Genomic DNA, 23013 nt, shown 5'->3' on the forward strand with positions numbered 1-23013 from the left:
ACAGTTATGTATCATTTTACAAATCAGTTGCATGTGTGAAGGCTATGGGAGGTATGATTTCTTTTGAGAGTCAGTGAGTAAGGAAAGGAAAACACAGGAAAAGGATTCACACCATCAGGATTTACCAAGTCCTGCGCTGACTGTCAGACTCACGACATTTCAGGAGAGCTGACTCCTCTCCCTGTTCATTTCTCACATTTATAGATGAGATTGGCACTTTTCAATTGGTGGCATATCCAATGGTGAACAAATATTTTAGAATGGCATTCTTTCCTCTTTGCGGGGAGGCAGAGCACATATAATTTAAAACTCTATTTCTTCTAAAATCATATTGACATTCTTTAGAAATCAAAGCATGGTTGCTATTAAACTTTTCTTCTGAATTACTTTGCAAATGTAACACTTGAATTTCAAAGGATAAATAAATTTGATTTAAATTAATGTATATTCTATTGTGAAAAGCTGAAATCATCACTCCAAAAGCCAGCCACTTATGCATATGCCACCTACCAATAATCTCAGATCATACAAAGTTGGAAACAATTTAGAATGTATTTTTCTTTATGTTCACATAGTTGTGGCTTGTACAAGCTCTAAACTGTGCATTTGTAAGTTTCTTTTCATTTTGAAGTTCTCAGTGCTAGTTTATTATGTAAATTAAAATAAAATTATTTCATACAATAAGAATTAGTTTCAATATTTCCATGCTTCTTTAAATGTGTATCATAATGCTGATATTTATCTGTGAATTTTATCAATACCGTATTAAACTACTCGCAATATTTTCTGAAAATTTCACTAAAAATAGAGACATCCTGAGCACAGTGTGGACCCCCAGTATACTTAGAGAAGGAAAGCAATGTATAACACAAAACAGTTTATATGCTTCACACTCTTCCTTTGTACTTTGATCTTTCCTTATTCTTTAGCAAAGAGATATTTTGTCCTTTAAAAAGAGAAAAGGAATAAAGAAGTAACTTCCCCAATTATTTTTCTTACATGAGTTGACACTGAAGAATAACATATGCTTAGAAGAGAGAGAGAGCATTGCTACTCAGAAAAAAAATAAAACTGGCATCTCTTCTGTAGATCTTGCTCATCTCACTCGTTTTCATCAGTGCAGTAGTGAACATCCTTATCTAAGGTCTCTGCTCAAATATCACATACAAGTCTCCCAATCTTATAACGTGTAAGGATATAAGATATTGTTCAGCTACTCTTATGCCCACATTAGCAAACATTTCAATACACTGCATGAATTTTATCATAAATCTGAGCCCTTTGCTGATGTATTATATAAAATACACTGAAGGACTATTTTATACTACTGAATACGTCTACTTTTTAAATACTTTACATTGGTTCTTCCAAGTACAATTACTGTTATGTCATGGAGGACAAATTGTAATTACAAAGCTCTCTAATAGCTATTAATGAAAAAAAACTTGGAACAGAATTCTGAGCAAAACCTTTTTTTTTTTCTTTTCTTTCTTTTTAATTTTTTATATATATATTTTTTACTGCTGTCTGAGTATCAAATGCTCTGTAAAGGAGTCACATGGGAATGAGTGCAGTGGGTTAGCACTCAGGGAAATGCTGAGTTTCCTCTGCCTGGCTTGCATGTTGACAGAAGCCAGCACAGTACAATCTCTCTACATCGCACACTAGTGTACCCTTTGTGTCAGTTTTGCTTGAGGAGATATTGTGTGGAATTATAAAAAAGCAATTTCTGAGAGGGGTAGAATTTCTTTGTTCCAGTCAATACAAAGTGATTGTAGAAATCCCAAAAGGGAATTTAATGAAGGGGCATTAGCTGTTAAAAAAAAATAATTTAGTTGCTTTGAAAATTAGAGAAAAAGACACCAAGCTGGGTTGGAATTTGGTCTACAGTTTCTCTTCTTCATATTACAGTCTAGAACACTTGAACACCTTTCTTGTATGTTGCCAAAATTAAAATACTATAAAAAAGGCAAGCAGAATAATAGCATACACGTATTCAAACACACACACACACACACACACACACACACACACACACACACTTCCAATGTAAATTAGTTCCTCGGCATATTGCACACTATACAGTATGTATACACTAATTACTTAACACTCCCTAGAAGAGCAACTAAAAGTAAATTATATACCACCGAAAAATAAATATACACCCTGTATTCAACTTTTTCTTGACCAAGCAACATGTTTATAAACTATTTTCTATAACTTACCAACATGTAATTGCATTTTAAATAACAAACTATTTAAGGAATAATCTAATCATATTGCTCTTCAATACAGTTATGTAGACAATTAAGACTTGAAGTAAACGTCAGTAAAATGCAGCTTTTCTTAGCCCACACATGGCTTTAAAACTTTTCCTTTCAAGTAAATCCCTGGAAGTTTTGAAAGGGGCTGCCTTAACAGTCTATAATCGTGCTGTGTCCTGATACACTTCATTTACAAGATTCTGTGGAAGTACTGGGGGAAGAATTAGTTACTATTTTATTAGAAGATGTTTATCCTCATGTTTTTCACTCTTTGAAGGTTCCTTTTCACTTCCTGAAAAATGAAGACACTCGGAGGAAGATACAAGGAATTTAGTAAAATATTGATTACAAGTACAATGGTCGAGAGGAATGCCTCCAAAGGTTTAGAAATCACTTTATCCTTATGTTTGTTAAAAATAAATCTCAGGGCTGTATACAAAGTGCAGACTTGTTCACTTGAGGAAGTGACCCATGTGGAGGTTACACTGGCACCATTCCATTTAGCAGCTGCGCCTTCATCTCTTGAAGGCTGCTCATGATCTTCTTCTGGTGACCGACCAGAGTCACTCCCAGGCGCCTCAAATCCCTGCATGAAGAAAGCACACATTGGATGTATGTATGGATTCAGTTTCTAGCACACCTCAAAATTTCACGCTGGCCAAGGGAAAATGTCTTGCAGGGATCAGTCATAAAATAGTGACAATTTTAGACACGCACAGTCCAGTTTTCAAAGGTGGGTTCTAAAATTGTTCCTTGAAAAAAAAAAAACTCTATTTGCAGTAGTAGAAAATGTACACATTTATTCCCGTGAATGACAGTCGTTATCTAAATGGTACACAGTGGTGAAAATGAATGTTTATATCTTATCCATAAGTAGTTAGCTTGATGGGTACAGTTTCATTGAATTATGTTGAAAATGTGATCCTAAGACAATATCAAACACTATTTTTGTTAAAAGATCAATTGAAGTCTGATCTCTTTAAGAGACTACTTCATTTCACACATCACCGTACATGACGGACATCCTTAGGCAACAAGATGTCCTATAACAATGGTCTCTGGCATTTTTTTTTTTTTTGTTCGCATTCAAAGTGCCAGTTTCATGTTTTATCAATGCACACATCGGCGTTTGCTTTCTTTTGACATCTAGAACATTCTGAAGACTACACACTTTTAAACAGCCTTTCATCCTAGATTGTTCTCCTATGTTGGAAAAATAAAACTAGTATTCGGAAGAGATTTTAAAATGTTTGAATTTCTAAACTTATAATACCTTACACAGCTAAAAAGATAGAATGGAGTTTAAATGTTATTTTATAGACGATGGGAGAAATCATTCCTCATAAGGGTTTTTGGACAAATACAATCAATCTACGTATTAGGAAAATTATATGCACTAATTCTAGGAAGTATTAGTACTGATAATTCAAAATTCTAAACGACAAATATGTCTAACTTGTTAAATTTCTTTAAGAAATCACCCTGCTAAAGACAGTAGTCTAATAATGGAATGTTTTTGCATTAAATGTCTTAACTTTATTTTCTTAGATATCATTACAACTACAGACAAGGACAAGAAGATCATGATACGTAAAATGTAGTAGTTACAGGTAACACAAAAGTGTCACTTAGCAAGAAAACTGAGATGCCTTGGATGTTTGTCAGCCTTGGAAATTATAGCCTACTAAGATAATTTCATATGTCTCATCTCCTTTATGGTTTCTGGATTTCTTGTGAGAGTTTTAGGAAATGAGACACAACAAAAATGCTACTCATCCTTAGGATAATGATATTTTTTCTTACAATATGAATATTAAACATTAATTACAAGTTCTCAGTGCACAACATAAGTATTTCAATGACTGATGTGGTTTGTAAGAGAAGCATCGATGAAACATAGATTCAATTAAAATCCACCTGTTAAAAAGTCACTATAGTTATCACAGTAATAGATAAGTGAGGATTAAAATAAAATAAAAAGGCTTTAGTTGAATTTAGTTGTATTTACTTCCAGTTACATTGGCGTTCTCAGGCTTGCTCATTGTCTAGGTGAGTCTTGACATTAGGGCTATTCCGTGCACTGCAGGTTACTTAATGGCTGTCTTGGCTTCTGTTGAATAGATACTAGACTAAAAAGGAATGACTCCTTATTGTGAGGGGGGAAAGTTCTTCAGCCAGGGATGAACTGCTAGTGGAAATTCTCTCCGTATTCAAAAAAAAAAACAAAAAACAAAAAAAAAAAAAACAAATCCTTAAACATAATAACAACCAGTGATGCATAAGTCTTCATATAAGAAAGTATGGGGCTGCAGTACAGAATTTAAAAAATGTTTTACTTCATGGAGAAGGTGACAGAGACATGGAAATTTTAAGTCATTTGGCTGAGGAATGCTTCAGCAGGCAACTGAGGTATGACTGACTGAAACCAGGCAGCTAACTGTGAAGTCCACACTGTACTTTCTCTTTAATTCGAGGTGTAATTTTGAAAAATATTTCATGTTAAATGCAAAACATAATTTCTTTATAAAAAGGAAACTTTGTAAATACAATTAAATGTGGAAAATCCCAAAGGAATTGAACATGTTTTGACTATAGTTTCAAAATGAGTCTACATTTCAACATAGTTGAAATTGCCCAGCACTTTTAATTCTTCTGTATTTTCTTAAAATTGTGTAAAGTGAATATTTATGGGTGTTTACAAGCAAAGTATACAACACAGCAAGAAGAAAATAGGACTAAATTTTGAGCTAGGAAATAATATATCGGTAGTAAAAACATAAAATGAACTAGAAATTATATTTTAAAATGTATGTTTACAATCTGCATTATAAACACCTGAAATATACCTTGAAGTCTTGAGGGATGTTTCTTTCTTTAAGTAACATATATATTTAAGTTATATAATTCATAATTACTCAAGTAGTTAGTAGAAATAAATTTAAGAATAACTATTATTGTTTTCCTGACATAAAACCCAGAATGTATTGATTTTCCAAGTCAAATGAAATAGACTTTACACATCTACCAACATTAATTTCAAAAGTATATCTGTGCTTATATGTTTGCACCATATACTTTTTACATGTGTTTCTATTCTAAAGTTGATGCAATTATAATATATTTCTGGAAAATTAACTGATTACAAGATTCTAAAAGTTAATATGGTAAGTATGTTATGCTGACAAATTAATGTTTTGAAGAATTGCGTTTGGTTACTGAATATGGGTACAGATTTTGTGTTTATGGGAGTCTAAATTAATTTCTCTTTTCAAGTATTAGAATTAAAGGAGTATATCCTGGGCGGTTGGTCTAGTGCAATGCGTTCTAATGATAATTACTGGCACCCCAAACAAGGTTGCTGCCCTAACTAGCTCACTCTCAGGTACATCTGTCTTTGTTGTGTAAACTTTGCTCTACTTAATTCAAAGTTAATTGGTTAATAAAAATGTTGAGGCCTGTGAACAGGCAGAACAGAGGTAGGCAGAGCTTAGCCTCCTTGGCTTGGAGACTGAGAGGTACCAGAAGGTGAAGGGGAGGAGAAAGGAAGTAGAAGATGCAGCAGGAGGAGAGAAAGCTGCAAAGAGGAATTTTGCCATGGGGCAGTATGGACTACAAGTATGTGGACATAAGGGCTGACTTGTTAGCACAAAAGCAGAGCAGAATAGAACAATTAAGGCAAATAACATGGGGTGGGTAGCAGGGAAATAGCAAAATAGCTTAGAGGGTTGATACCTGCTCACTGCTCTGGGACAGAGACAAATGTGTAGACATATGTGGGTACCAGAGGCTGACATCTGGATGTTTTCCTCAGTTGTTTCTCTAACTTATTTACATCCCTTATTCATTCATTTATTTATTCATTCATTCACTGAGACAGAATCTGTCACTGAACATAGAACTTGCTGCTGTAAATAAGCTGACTGAATAGGGAGTCACTTGGGATTTGCCTGTCTCTGGTCCAAAAGATGGGTTTCCACGTACTTTCTGTCATACCTACCTTTTATGTGGTGCTAGGTAACTGAATGCATGATTGCTCATAAACACATTACCCAATAAACCACCTCCCAATAATACTGTCTCTATTTTACCTTACTCTCTCTCTCTCTCTCTCTCTCTCTCTCTCTCTCTCTCTCTGTCTCTCTGTCTGTCTCTCTCTATATATATATACATATATATATATGTATATATATATACTCTGCAAGTTAGTAGTAAGTAATCAGAAATATTAGAAAGATAAAATCTTTACAATTTAATTGTTATATTGTACGTAACAAAGGAGTAGTTCTGCTCCTCTACAGTAATTGTTGGAAAGAAATATTTTCTGATGTTCAAAAAAAACCCAGTATTTTCATATTTCACTGTGCATCTAAGACATGCCATGTCTGGGAAGTTTAATATGTATTCCCTTAATACATGTTTCACAAATTGCATTGTGATCACTTTCAATTTGAATGATCCCTAGGCTCTTTCTAGTGCTGATACGCTGTCCTTAAGAACAATCTCAAAGGGTTAAGCTGATGAGAAAGGAACATAGAAGACTCTGCATTACGCTGAGAAGACATGGCATGTTTCAGAAGATCTGTAAATGTAATGCGATGCATTGCTAGGATTACCTTTCAATATCTTTTCAACCATTATTTTGTGATATTAAGTAATGAAAACCACACTTAATATATTGTGATGGTGAAGAAGCAGAACAAACTAAAGAATAAAGTGTCTGAAATATGTGGAGCCACACTCTTGATTACTCTGAATACAATGATGCTTGTGTGTATGTGTTTGTGTGTGTGTGTGTGTGTGTGTGAGAGAGAGAGAGAGAGAGACAGACAGACAGACAGACAGACAGACAGACAGACAGAGACAGAGAGAGACTAAGAGAGACAGAGCTAGAGAGAGAGAGACAGACAGACAGAAAGACAGAGACAGAGGGACTGAGAGACAGAGACAGAGAGATAGAGACATTTAGAGAGACACACAGAGAGACAGAAAGACAAAACACACACACAGACCACCTTGCTCCTTATCTATGGTGCTTTATATACCTTTTAGGCCTCTCACTGGAATTAAATTCCCTCACCACTAGCTGGATAGTAGAAGTGACATGAGAAACTAATGAATATTCAATCAATTTCATAAAATTTTGCTTTTTTCCATTTCATTATGCAGCCATGTAGTGTCAGTTATTCCTAGATTACATTATAATTCTGAACAATCACCTATTGGGTCTATGCAAAGTAAACAGATTTGTCAAGAGAATATCCAATGCTTTTGTAGAGATGAGACCATGTTTAAAAAAAAAACTCAGAATTTTAGCTTAATTGCATAGAGCATGGAGAATAGCTTGCTCTCCTGTGCATGCTTTGAGAACACAGTAAAGTGTGTGTAATGACATCTTTCACGGGCTAATGAAGCTATTTGAGTTAGTCTGCACAAATTTGGATATATATTTAGAATATTGTTGTTTTATTATCATAAGACTCCATCTTTATAACTGTTACTGGAATCTCTTCCATTTTCATAAAATTGGTATAATATTTAAATTCATTGGACTTTGCTCATTTTCTTAATAACCAAGGTTTGACAGCACTGGACTAAAAAGAAATCTACAAAGCAGCTTTGATGAAATCATTGGCTTTAATTTACTACTTGCCTCCAGCTCACAGTTTCCCTTGTCAACAGTAACCCACTGGACTTGTACATGACAGGAGATTCTTGCTATTTCTTCTACAACAATTATTCAAATATGATTACTTTATACAAACAGAAGGCATGGTTTGGGAAGATTAAACAGGCAAAGGCATCTAAAATAAAAACTATTCTTATTTAGTATACCTTACTTCAAGACACTCAAATTCTTATTTTTTATTATTCATTTATGTACTGGTAAATACTTCATAAACAAAATGACCCGTATGAAGGTGAGGTTTTTTAAACCAATGTTTATAATTAGGACAGTTTTCAATGCTTCGTTTCTAAACCTAATATACACACAAATTTGTCAAGCAGTAAAATACATTTTTATGTATAGTACTTTGTGCCTTTGTTTTTTGATTGTTTAACGTTTTTTCTAAAAATTTACATAGCTGTGAATGTGTCAGTTCCTTATTGGCTTCTTGGAATAACATTGTGTTTTCCTACTGTATTCTTTCATAGGATACATACAATGAATATTTGGAGATTGGGATGACTATTGGGCAAGGTCATTGTCAAGGTGTTTTGTCTCTGAAGTATGTGGCTACCCCATTTCTTTTTCTTGTTATTTCTCAGCAATGGACAATTGTAGTTTTTTCTTTTTCTCAGTGCCAAAGAACTGTACAAATGATTTTTGTTTGTTTTTTGTTTTGTTTTTGTTTTTGTTTTTGTCCTTGACCAAAGAAGCAATTGGTGATTCCTAATTTTGTATTTTACTTAAAATAATGCTTTGACAAATAAATCTTAATTTACTAATTACAAACACTGTGATCATAAAAAGTCACTTTAAGTAGCAGAATATACTCCTAATAATTTCAAGCCCCTTGAAGAATCAACTTCTCCCAGTAAGGATTATTGTAATACCTATGGATACTTGCAATTTGAAGTGACTAATACAAGACAACACTCTTTGACATTACTGTTATCAATAAATGCATTAAAAGGTAAATTTAAAGAGGCAGTTTAACAATAGAAGAACAATTATAAAGAGAGCAAGAGAATTTTAGGTCTTGAGAAAGTACACACATACTGAAGAGAGTTTAGGAGGTTACATAAATAAATAGAAAAGAAATTAACAAATAAGAAAAGTTTAAAATATGGTACAGTGTTAAACATATTTCTAATATTTTGAAGTTAGCAAGAAATAAAGTAATTCACAGGAAGATAACATATAAATCAAAATTAATTTTAGAAAATAAAAAAATAAATATTTTTGGTAACTATTATCTTCGAAGGAATAAAAGTTTAATGTATGACCATATACTCTCTAAATAAAAACAGAGACATTGTTTAATGCAAATAATTTTATTGTATATTTACATTTAATCTGACATTGGGTAGAAGAAATACCTACAGTATCATTTTAATATAAAATGACAAATGACTTTAATAAATTAAAATGATCAATTTTTGCTGAAAATTAAATAGTAATTATGTAAAAATAGTTTTAAATCATCAGGAATTGTATCTTAGTATACTGTTCTAAATATAGCACAGATGACTTTCTTGAGCATCAAAGAAATAATGGTTAAAGCATTCAGGTCTCCCAGATATGTGATTGCGTAAAAACTGTGAGGATGGGATTAAGTAAACTATGAAATCAAGCCATGTGGCTGTGATTTTTACACTGTTTAGTTATCAGTATGAAAGAGACAGTGCTGAGACCATGATATTAATCTGTAAATATTAATGGTACCCTGTTACCTTTCATGGGGATGAGCAATGAACTCAATGTCTCTGGAATGCCAGAATTATAGGTGAGAATGTCTGGAGAACTTCTCAGTATTGAAATTACATGAAAGATTGAAGTGCAGACAGTGGCTTAGTGACTCATAGCATCCTAACATTTTATAATATTTATAACAACACTTTAACTTTTAAGTTTGTAGATCATTTGAAGTCAATTATCATGATTGCACATTATTAATTTGACATAATCTAGATGGAACCACAATAGTACAATAAATTTTCACATGTACTTAAGCTAAAATAATTACACATAAAGAGTATATAATAAAGTACAAATGACTTACAACCTTAAAGAATTTAATATTTAGCTCTAGTAATTTTTATTTAATAGGATTTGATAAATTGTGTCTTAAACGTGCAAACAGAAAAGGGCACAATTGGTTCCACTGAGATTGTAGCGAATAACAATACATCAGAGGCAGAATCTAACATATTCTCAGACTTCAAGGATATAAGTTGCACCATGGCACCATGTAGATGTTAAATGAGATTCCTGCCATTTAAGCTGTTACCTGGGTATTCACTGTAGAAAGCTGTCATTTATGAATGTTCTTCCCCCCCCCCTTTTTTTTAAAACACAGGACTAACAACACCAATTGTGCTTACAGTTTGTTTTCTTTTATATTTACATTCATATAACGAATTACCAGTATAAAAACTTATCATGAAAACATCTTTTTTTTTTTTCCACAACACAAAGTACCAGTACTTTGCAAGGCGTTGTAATTCCAATTATCCAAACAATCAAATGCTGTTTGTTTGATGCACAAAAAGCAAAGATACTGGTCACAAGAAGCATGACCCATGCATCTGTTAACAACACAGGCTAAGAAAGTCGAGGATTCTTTGAAAGCTGCCACATGTGGATACAGGTTAACTGTTTTCCCTTGATTGCATCCACTCTGGTGTCTGAATATACTTTTCTTGCCCCAACAATTACATAAAAATGATCAGAAAAACTACTCACTCCAAGGTCACCTGAGCCACAGCGTCCATTGAACTGTATCCATTTTCCATGAAAATTTCTGTGTACCGGCCCATTTTGATTGCTTCCAGCCATTCACCTACTGATCTGTAGGCTCCAGACCCCAGAGAGCCATGTTCTGCCAACAAAGTGGACACTCTAGAACACACAAAACATAGGTATTAGAAGAACAAACTGACACTTTTTTATTTGTACTTCTAATGAAATGTTCAAATTCAACTAATCATTGGGATTACAAATAAATTATAGAGAAAAGACAGTACCAGTGTTCATAGTTATTTACAATTATTTAGTTATAATTACTGTCATAACAAATAATTCAAAATACAAATAGGAAAAAGAAAAATAAACCTGAGATTTTTAAGTTTAGATAATAAATGTGGGCTTATAAAAGACTAACTAGTAATTTTTATAAGGATAATAGTCTTAAGTTTTCATTATTCATTTTGATGTCATTAAATAATATTCATTTTGTAAAGTTTTTTTTTTTTGAGACAGGGTTTCTTTGTATAGCCTTGAGCATCCTGAAATTACTTTGTAGACAAGGATAGCCTCAAACTCACAGAAACCCTCCTACCTCTGCCTTCCTGAGTGCTAGGAATCATAGGCATGCACCACCTAACATTCATATGTAGCCATAGGTTTATTTTGCATTTCCATGTTTCTCATATAAATATCAGTCCAAGAAGTTCAGAGTAAAATTCCTTATTTTCTCTACAAAATTGTCTTACTCAAGTATTTCCCATCATAGTATACGATAAAATAGTCATTTTCCTTCACAATCTACCATAGTGCTTATTATCCATACAACTTAAAGGTCATTTTATATCTGGCCAGTTCTATTCCACCTATCACCAACTTAATTCAAGAAACCTTCATATTAAATATTTATTGTTGAATGCTCCATGGACTTCAGACACAGAACCAAGAGGATCCAAGCATGATCTGACCTGAAAGGCTCATGATACCAGAATTTGTCATGCAAGCATGCAAGAGAAAGAAGCAATAAATACCTTTACCAATGTATGGGGCCAACAAACTACAACAATGTCCAGCATTGCACCATAACACTAAGAGTGTAGTAGTGGTAAGGATATTATGGTGACAACAAACATCTCTCTAATTTGACTTAAGGCTCTTCAACAAAAAGGAAAGCATCCCTAGTACTGGAAGCCTACTCATTTTCTCAGGGCTAGTGATGCCATGGATCTTGGAGAAGAACTTACTGCTGCTACTTTACTAAACCAACATGACTCCTAACTACATTCTAAATATTTAAATTTATACCCACAGATAAGTGTAAATCTCTTCCTTCATCAAAGACACTTATCTTTGCAGCAGAGACCATAACAGAAAACCATAACTGATCAAGATGCAGAGAACAAATCACCACATGGTGCTCAGACACATCTTCAATACAACTCCTGTCCGTGAAGCTCTGAGGGACATTGCAGAAGAGAGGGCAGAAAGCATTTTAAGAGCCCAAACATGAAGAAGTCTGCTGTGAGATTGTACATCCTCGAAATATCAGGGAAGCTATACCCATGAATTTGCAACAACATGGTGCTTTAAAAAAGATCGGCACAAGGATGATACCAATATACATGCTAACATGGAAGGGGAAAACATCTCACAGGGCCTCATCCCTAGAAACAGAAGTACAGGCAATTAAGGGATACCAGACATGAAAGAAATTGCTTTGTTTGTTTGTTTTTTCGGGGAAGAGTCCAAGAACTGGTTATCTAATTCTATACAAATAAGTAATGTTATCTGTATCTATTTAGGAGTGTATATGTGTTTGTTTGTGTGTGTGTGTGTGTGTATCTGTGTCTGTGTATAATGTATATATAAACAATTAAAAGAAATGAGGCCATGAATTTGAAGAATTTGAGAGAGAGCAAGGTAAAGTACATCAGAAGAGTTGGAGAGAAGAAAGGGAAAGGAGAAAATTATGCAGTTATATTGTAACTTAAAGTTAAATAAAAGGCATTCTCATGTTTCTACTGCACAGGCACTATAGCCTCTAGGTTATCAAGAATTCTACTATCATTCTACAGTGCAGATACAAATACAAGTTGTTATGACCATTGATTTTTAAAGCTCTCTCTCCCTCCTCAAGTGTGTTAGCCCCATAAAGGAAGAATATCTATATCTGTTGGATTAAATCTCTTGTACACTTATCTCACAGCATGACACAGACTAGAAAAGTAATTATTTGCTGAATGATATAGTATACTGCTCTATGGCCATTAGGCAAGGTGTTATAAAAATTATTAAAGATAAAAATAAATAAGGAAAGAGGTGTAGAGCAGACTTTGAATATTCAATTTCAGAAAAATCATAATTTTGTAAATAGCCAAGCCTAAAAAGTATAACAATGGAAAAGAGTCCAATAGAATTTAGAAAATAGGATCATTGAATTAAAAAATTGAGATATTCAAATATTATTTTATATCACTACTAAAGTAATCAAATCTTGTGACTTGAGAGAGATTGAATAATGAATCAGGAATTAAGACCTTGCCAAATTAGTGTTTAAGGGTGGGTAGTGAATCATATAGACTGTAAACTAAATCTATGCAAAAGCCAATAAGCTGAATTCTACAAATCATATACAATAAATTGCTATATATCGTATATAAGAAAACAAAGAAAGATGAGTAAGAAAAATCAATATGGTTTATAACATTGAGAATTTTAAAAATTATCATCTTTCCTTAGGTTTGTTTGTGACAATCACCTTAACATTATTCAAACAGATAAGAGAAAGGCTTAATATTGTACATGACCATAGGGAATTAAAAAGTAGGTATTTAGAAACAACATATGGAAAAATTACTAAGATGATACAATCTCCAGATATTAGCTTAGAAAGCTCAAAGTACCTGAACAGAATTTGAAGGCTCATTTCTGACTTATGTTAAAATGACTTTCTGCCTAGTAAACAAGTGTTGCATCAAGATCATAGAATTTATGTTACTTCATCATAAGCAGGCAGTTTTATTCAGTTCATTTTAATAGGCAGCAAATTCATCTACTAGCATGATTTCCTTTCTTGTAAAAAACAGACAGCTGCATTAAATACACTGAAAGTAATAAACTAGTAAATTTTCTAATATTTTTGTGATAAAGCGAAATAATATACTTTGCAAATATTCAGTATTATTTAAATGTATTCCTAATGCAATTGCGAAAAGTAGAAAAACAATGCTATTGGCTTGTACATATATTTGCACAAGATTATTCACTTATCAGTTTCAAATCTTCAAACTGAATACTAAATGATTAACCAAATATCTCTGTATGGCCAGATAAAAGCAGGAGACCTTGCAGTCATCAATCTGGATAAGCTAAATGCTACAATGTACGCATACTAAATGACCAGTGTAGAACTGTGTAGTCACAGTTAGACAGCTGGTTTAAAAACCACAGTGCCTCCTTAGCCTCATACAAGTTCATTTCTTTACCTGTACATCTGCTCCAAAAATATTTGAATCCTGTTTTCTAATGTTATTTCAATGTAGCTGTGTATCTACTTTTTGTGACAATGACATACAACTAGATTAGGAAAGAGAGTTTTAGGTAATAATTACTTATATCTCTTTTTTTCAAGAGGGAAACATTATGAAAGAGTATAGTTAAATGAACTAATGATATACAAATTATATATTAATATATAAATGAAGACATTCATAAAATATCTGATCAGATACACTCAGAAAAGTTACTCAAGTCTGGCATTGTACCTGCTTGATGCATTAACCAGCGTCTTCAAACTACTTGGGTTTCGTATCAGCTTGTCCAGCATGTTAACTATTTCATCAAACTTGGGCCTGCTATTTCGATCTTTCTGCCAGCAATCCAGCATCAATTGGTAGAGAGCAGCAGGACAATCCATGGGGCTTGGCAGACGATAGCCTTCTTCCACCGCTTTTATCACCTGTGCAAAGTAAAACAGAACCAGGCCCACAATGCCACTGATGTAGCATTAAGGTGTCTGAGAAAATTCCTCCATCTAACTTCCGTGTTTCTTCTTATGTTTGTCTTAGCAACCAAAATTTAACCACAACTACTTGTATTTGCTGTAAGATAAGACAATAGAAAATCATGTACTATTACAAAATTAAAAAAAAAAAAAAAAAAAAAAAAAAAAAAAAACCTTATATTTGTCCATGTCCCCTGGATGGGGAGACCTGGTGGCACTCAGAGGAAGGATAGCAGACTACCAAGAAGAGACTTGATACCCTGTGAGCATATAAAGGGAGAGGAAGTCCCCCTCAGTCACAGTTGTAGAGCAGGGGAGTAAGGGGAAAATGGGAGGGAGGGAGGAATGGGATGATACAAGGGATGGGATAACAACTGAGATGTAGAAGGAATAAATTAATTAAAAAAAAAGGCCTTTTTTTTTTTTTTTTAACATGTTGAAAAACTAAATGATGAGCCAGAAGTGGTGATGCATGCCATTAATCCCAGCAATAGGGAGGCAAAGGCAGGACATTTCTGTGAGTTTGAGGCCAGCCTGGTCTACATAGTGCCTTGCAGGAGAGCCAAGGCTACATGGAGATACCCTGTCACAAAGGTCAAAATCAAAAAGAAAAACAAAACAGAACAAAACCCTAAACAGTGATCATTTTTACCTGTAATCTTGGTGTAGAGTGTTTTATAAATGTAATTGCCATAAAATAATTCGTTTTGTTTATTTTTGCATTTCAAAATCAAACAATGATTATGTTTTCTAGAGATTTCTTTGAAAATATATTTTTTTTTCATAAAAAGCTATGTACAGCCACATTTTCACAGTACTAGACTGGCAATTTTATTTCACACAAGACTTTTGGATGGTAAATGATGGATAAGTCAGAGGCTAAATTAGCATAACTTTCTCATGTATCATTTAATAATGTCAAGGTCTGACTGTTTATTATCATCTTTGGATTTCTGTCAGGAATTTGAAATGAGTATCTACTGGCACAGGCATTACAGATATTTATTTTAAGCACATGTATGAAATCAATCTATTTCTGGTGATTTAAAAAACATTTATAATATTGCTGCTGAAATTAAAATATCTGAATGCAAAACATGTTAGTTTGTATTACTAAACAATACAAACATACATTTAGCAAAATATTTTATCCACCCCCAATAATTTAGGCATTGTTTAGCAAACTGTAAAATAAATCAGCAAAGGAATTTTATAAAGATAATTTTCAAGGTTTGGACATAAGCCCCTTCTTCACAATAAAGAGGCAGGTGGAAAGACGAAACTGTGCACCCCAAAACACATATGACTAGGAAGTAGATGAGAAAGGATATCAGAAATCAAATGAGTTCACGCTCTCTACCTGAAACGTGATTTTTGTTATCTTGACATAAAGAAATATATGAAGGAAGTAAACATGATCAGGTTTAACATGTGATTTCTTTTTACAGAGGAAAATGGGGATATCCAGACGACAATACATAGAGCCATCGTTGGGGGCATATACATGCTAAAATCATGAACAATAGGTCAAAACTTGACCTATTTTTCTAGTGGCTATCTACCAAAGACAGTAATAATATAAAGCAGTCTAAGGAGTTCAAAGCACAGGAAGAGAAAAAAAAAAGTACTCAAAGAATCTTAAAGTAGTCTGGAAAATAATTGGAATACTGCAGACAAGTGACATCAGAAACAGTCTACCTTAGTTAACTGTCAGGAGTCATTTCCTGGAATTCTTGTACCAATGATGGGTAAGACCTATATCCTCAATAGGACAACCTAAGGAAGGCACTGTGTGTCTGCACAATTTTTAATATAAAGAAGCAGGAATTTTCAGGAGCAGTTTCCTGGAGTGTGTAACAGAAGCAGGCCAGAGGGCTTACGATCTTGGCTGGCAGATTCTCACACAGCCTTGTGGACGTGGCAATATACTTGTGTTGGCTAATTTCTTAGAAAAGAAAGTTTATTATTAATTCTAGGTCAGGATGTGGGACTTGATGTGCTTTGACCTCAAGCTGGTAGAAGTCTAAGCATGTAGATGAACTAAAGTAATTGTTAGCATTTGTTTCTGTTTCAAGAATCTTCTGCTTCCTATATATACATATATACTGTGTAAAAGGAACAGGAAATATAAATTCAGGGCTACAGTATTTACTGTTAGTCCTTCCGAATTCTTGTTTTTCTCTCTCGTCTCCTTTGCTCTATCTTTTCTATCTTTTCCTGTGCCTCTTCTATTTCTCCCTCCTCACGTCCCACATCCAGGTACTGTTTGATTCTGTAGGCTACCTCTGGCAGTTAACCTATTTAGTTTAACAACAACAACAAAAACAGAAATAAAAAGGCAAACTCTGCAAACATTATTTTAAACAACTGTAATATAGCTGACATATTAAAAGCATAATCGTATTGGAAAATAAAAACAATAGATTAAATAATAACTCCAAATTAAAGTTTAGAAAATAAGAAAAATGCCAAATGTGACAAAGGATATATTCACAGTACCATTTACCCTTATATTATAATTGTATTTTCTTATTTACCTGCTTGTTGTGCCCTTTAATTTTATGAGATGTATTATTATTTTTAGTACCTTGTGGTCAACACAGAAGTCTCAAGACTATAGTTTAAATCATTTAATGAAAACTTTTTAAAACTTAATCTACTTTGTAGCATGCCATTCTTTCAATGTTTTCAATTAATTCTATATGTTTATTTAGTTTATAGGTTCAACAATAATAACTAAAAAAGAAGTCATATATTTGGTAATGTGTATGTGGGGACACAGAGAGGTAGAAGGACAAAAAAGAAGGTCACAAATGATGCAAATACAGTACTCATGTATAAAATTCTCAAAAATACGGCAAATTTAAATTAAAGACTTTTATCTACTAAACATCTAGTCTTTACATATAATTTTAGAATGAATATATTAAATCAATTTCTTGGTTTTAATGTAAGTGCAATGGTTTTGTCTATATTTATTGTGCCCTAGAGTTTCATGTGGTGGAAGCTTTACCCTTACTGCAACAACTTAATAGGTGCCTCAGTAGGTGATGACATGTACTGGAAAATATGTCGTCATATCTGGGAGAGACTAGTACAGCACTAATTGCACTGGGTTATGTTTTGCCCTTTTTCTTGTTTCTCTATTATGCTTTGATGCTTCTAGGAGGTTGTGTACCAGATGACTTGGCACCATGCTTTTGGATGGTCATCATGGACTCTAGCTCTCTGAAACCCTAAGTGCAAGTAAATTCTTTCCTTTATTAGTTGCCTTGGTCCTGGGGCTTTAACAAAGCAAGTGAAAAGTAACTAGATGGGAATAAACACTGTAGTTCATTTAGTGCTCCAGTGAGACATTAGTATTTAAATCAGACATTCAGAATGATGAAAGCTTTAGCATATATAACTGTTGTTGATTTTGATGAGGGCTAGGATGGAACCCACGGTCTCAGGCATGCTAGACCATTGGCCTACCATCCTGCTATATCTCCAAATCTAGTAAATATTTTAAAAGCTGACATATTAGAATTTTATCAACCTCTAATAAGTTATTTTAGAGTTATGTTCTATTTTTATTTCCTGATAAATTCATCCAAATATATATATGATATTCATATCTGAAATTAAAAACTGTGACATCATGGTCTGGTGCTTTGCATTTGATTATAAATTATTTTGTTCACCAAGGTTTACTTACTGTCTTTTATGAGCAGTCTATCACATACCCAAAATGACTTTTGTGAGCTATGCCTCCAAAATTATCCCTGTTTGGCTGATTAAATGCCTACACCTGGGTAGGGCGGAAGGCAGTGTCAGAGGTCTAGGGCTTGGGGAACAGGAGGAAAACAGGATAGAGGTACTTAGAAGTGAGGAACAGAGCAGGTAGAGCAGCTTTGGGTTAGTGTGAAACACCCATAGTGTGAACACGGCAAGGAGGAACCTGCTTTGAAGATTGGTGATGGAGAGAAACAGACCAGATAAAAAGCATGTACAAGTATTTACAGAACACTAGATATGCAGTAGCATAGATAAGAATTATTAGAGCAGTTAGCATGAGATGTGGGGTTGGGAGGTAAAAGATAGTTTAGGGGAGTAGTTTCTTCCCTGACACAGTTTAGGCATGTTAAAAACCTAACAGGTGTCTGTGCCTTTTGCTGATACGTTAGGAGGTGGAATAGTTAACTACTACAGCAATGACCTGTGCATTAACAGTAAGCATTTAGTAACCAATTTTCACCAACATAAGTCAGTATAGGGTTGGTAGCTGATGTGCACACATTACTAAAGTAAGTTGATATATTATAAAACCCGATAGTCCTTTGACCTTTAAGGAAGTTGTAGCACATCAATGTCATAATAAATCTGTTCTATTATCACTTGCAGAATTAAAAAGAAAATGAGCAGAAAATAAGCTGTCTAATAAGAGACAAAATAAATACTACAGAAAGGTGAAAACCAGATTAATAAAATATATGTAATTGTATATTCAGCAATAGATACAAAAGAATGACACTATCTCTAAATATAAAAATGTTATATAATGAAATACTAAATTTGTTTTTTTTTTATTTTGGTTTATGAAAAGTATTGACATTTAAAATGTTTTCTACCAGCAAACTAGCTTCAATTATCTATAGGATATTATCCAAGCTTCAGAGTTCATGGTCTCATGTTTCCCTAAATTGATTCTACTCACTCACATTTATTTTCTTCTTTATTATTTATTATTATTTCCTCTGTGATGCCAGAAGCAATCCTGAATCAAAATAAGTTGATTGAATTCTGTCTTCCTGGCACAAAGGAAGGTCTTCTCTGTGAGATTTAGACTATTCTTTATGAATCCATAAGGATATATATATATATATATATGTGTGTGTGTGTGTGTGTGTGTGTGTGTGTGTGTGTGTGTGTGATGATAGCAAAAGTTCTCTGTTTGGGTCAGATCCTATCAGGAGTGTAGATATCATAGGATCTTGGGATGCAACTTTGGAAATTGTGCATTCAGTAGTGTAAGCTTTTTCTCTGAATTCTTTTTCAGTGACAGTTGGTGATTATTGAGCTCAGAGGATCTTCTTTGTTTCTGTTTATGTAAAATTTAGTGAGAAGTCAAAACATACTTCTGTAGTATCCAGAAATAAAATGTCACTGATGACAAAAAGCTACATAAATAAGACATCATACACTAGAGGACACTTTCCAGGAAAATTTATGATGAGGTAAATTAATAATCATTTGTGGTAGGCTTTATGTAGATAAGGGCTGACCCAAACAAAAATCATTAGCTTTTCTTCTTATATTATACTTGAAGGTGCAACATTGACATTTTATTCCCTTAATTTTGTTGAAATATTATTTAAAACATGATGAAAAGTTCTGAAGTTACTGAAATTAGGAAAATATAATAAAAGGAAATAGGAACTAAACATAAGTAGCAACAGTGACAGAACTGTTCACCAATGCTATGAAAACAAAGAAGCTACCGGCCATACAAAGAGAATTAGAAAACAAAAAGCACTAGAAAATGGGGCTGTAGTTTATGAGCGTGTAACTAGCCGAGGGATTTAGGTCACCACAGGAAGATGAGAATGATTTGTAGACATTCCCTAAGCCCTTCACCTTCTGGCCCCTATGTCCTTTCCCATACAGCTATATTATCCACCCACACAAAGCACCGTTATGGATTTACATGGCAAACTGTGGAGTTAGCAAATGTCTCTTAGCACACAGGTATCTAGCTAATGTTCAGTGAGCTTGTTCTTACACTTAGGGTACATGGCAATGTGTCTAGTGTCAAGTTAAGACAGTGTGACCAAAAGAAACATTGGGGGAAAGGGATCAATTTCTGCTTAGAATCTATAGTCCATTACTGAGAAAAGCAGGAACTCAGGACAGGAACTTAGAGGCAGGGCCTGAAGCAATGGCCATGGAAGAACACTGCTTACTCCTCATCCGGTTCTTAGCCTGCTTTCTTATACACTCCAGGACCACCTACCTAGATCTGCTACCATACACAATTAGATGGATCTTACTAGATAAATCACTATTTAATACAACGCTCCACAATCATGACTAAAGGATATTCTTATGGAGGCATTTAAAAAAATGTTCTTGCCTGCACTCAGAAGACTATGTTGGTCAAGTTGACAAAAACCTAGGAAATTTGCAAATAAGGTCAGCTTTTGCACAGCCTGCTGTGTTTATGTAGAAGATGGGAGAACTGAGGGAAAAAGAAAACTGTGTCAGTGTAGACTTCTTGTCTCCGAACTATGGGCAAACTTAGATAATATCCACAGAAACATGCAACAACATTCCTCTACCACCAGATTCTCTTGTTTGACCTCCAACTTCACCTGCTGCAATTTTAACTCAAATGATATAATATCAATATCTGATATGTGTGGACTGAATGACAGTACACATATCATTTCCATACATAGTAGAAAGACTAACGAATCAAAACTCAAAATATCCCAGTTGTGGTTAGAAACTAACTCTGGAGGCTGGCAAACAACGACACCATATTTCTAAAGAATGAAATAGATACATGGTATGGATTGTCATTTGAGGGCTTTGTGACAGTGCAAGAAAAAAGTGAGCCTTGATATAAATTAAACACAGAACTGTAATGGCACAAAGGTCTTGTGAGCAATTGGTCTTTACATGAAAAAGACTTGATACCCTATGAGCATATACAGGGGGAGGTAATCCCCCTCAGGAACCATCATAGGGGAGGAAAATAAGGGGAAAATGGGATGGAGGGAAGAATGGGAGGATACAAGGGATGGGATAAACATTGGGATGTAACAGGAATAAATTAATAAAAAAAATACCAAAAAAAAAAAAGAAAGAAACTATAGAAAACAAGTTTGAGTCTAGCTTTGTTCCTTCAAGATTAATCACTACTTTTGATTATTGAATTGATTTGAATTGAATTGAACATCTTGTGCCTCCTCATTTATTTCGAAGGCCAGTATGTTTGGGACATGAAGAGCAGAAGTACATAATAAATCAATTGCTATAAATCATAGATTTTAAAAAATATGAGCAAAAGCTTGTTACATCTACTGTAGATTTTACTATTTTGGGACATAAGAAGATCACTGAGTTTCTCTAAGTCTTCATTCTGCACTGTAAAAGTTAAATAATGATAACATTTCCTTCGTGTGTTGTCTAAGTGTACACATACAAATATAGTCCTGAAAATATTTATGTTTCTAACTTGTATTTAAACACACAAACATATATCAGATATTTAATTACATTTTTATGTAGTTCCATCCCTTAAATGTAAGTAACGACAACAGAGACTCTGCTGCCCCATGAGTTTGGCACAAACTAGAATAACTATAGTGATGGGAGCTGACTACAGAGGAGCAATGGAACTCATGAACACCATCTGCTTGACACTATGGGAAGAAAAGCTGAGATGTTCCTCTCGCTGCCCACTCTAGGAAAATTAAAGAATATAGACTGAGCATCACAGCCTGAGATAACAATTCCAAAACTGGAACAATGGAGAGCACCAGGCAAAATTGTGCTTTCTTTTGTAAGAGAAACACAGGGATGGTGAAGCAAGGGTCCATAAGGAGAGAAATGAACAGCAGGAAACAGGAGATTTAGGAATACAGCTGTACTCCATTGTCCTGTTTATCCCTCAGACAACTCTTTCTAGTGTCTTTATAGAACACTGACACATACGTCAAATGATAGTACTCATGTGCACTGATGAAGAGGGGCTCTTCCAAAATATATACGAACAACTTGTCATAAAAATAATCAAATTTATCCTTAGTTTTATGCTTATAATTGGACAAATTCTATCAATCCAAGTACAGATTTGGTTAGAGGAAAGAAGCAGCTACTTGACCATGTCTGTCTATTCATTATTTGTTTAATTAGGGTTGCTATAGCCCACTGTTGAAACCTTATCTTTTTTCTCCATTTATTTGGTTTACCCTAACACTATAGCACCTCCTTTCCTAAGGTTTCAAATAAGTGTAATATAGAGTGGAGATTGTTCAACACACTTGATGTACATAGAAGCAATGAGCTATTATTTGGTTAAGGGTTAATACACTATAAGACAGTTGTTTTTAACCTTCCTAATGCTGTGGCCCTTTAATAAAGTTACACATGTTATGGTGATCCCGGGCATAAAATGATTTTCCATCGTACTTCATAACTGTAATTTTGCTACTGTTCTGAGTCATAACGTAAATAGTCAACGTGCAAGTATCTGCTATGCAACATCTGTGAAATGGTTACTTCACACCAAAGTGGTTAAAAAGCACAGGTTCACAAAGTGTTTGATCCCTCAGATTGATAACCATTGCCCTATG

At 34.0% G+C, this 23013-nt stretch overlaps 1 protein-coding gene across 10 annotated transcripts in view; it reads right to left on the reverse strand.

The window, feature by feature from the left end:
• Window positions 1-1526: 1526 nt before the first annotated feature.
• Epha5 (EPH receptor A5) overlaps window positions 1527-23013 on the reverse strand; it is a 314017-nt gene continuing 292530 nt past the window's right edge. For 8 of the 10 annotated variants that reach the window (XM_051170231.1, XM_051170230.1, XM_051170228.1 and 5 more), the window contains 3 exons: window positions 14436-14629; window positions 10672-10827; window positions 1527-2850 (listed from right to left, as the gene is read on the reverse strand). In XM_051170231.1, the coding sequence (XP_051026188.1) occupies window positions 2745-2850; window positions 10672-10827; window positions 14436-14629 (456 nt within the window). In that variant the 3' untranslated portion in view covers window positions 1527-2744. Of the gene's footprint in view, window positions 2851-10265; window positions 10828-14435; window positions 14630-23013 lie in introns of those variants that run through there. The other 2 variants (XM_051170232.1, XM_051170229.1) reach the window with 1 other exon arrangement.

The sequence above is a fragment of the Acomys russatus genome, chromosome 28 (assembly GCF_903995435.1).
Source record: "Acomys russatus chromosome 28, mAcoRus1.1, whole genome shotgun sequence".
NCBI lineage: Eukaryota > Metazoa > Chordata > Mammalia > Rodentia > Muridae > Acomys > Acomys russatus.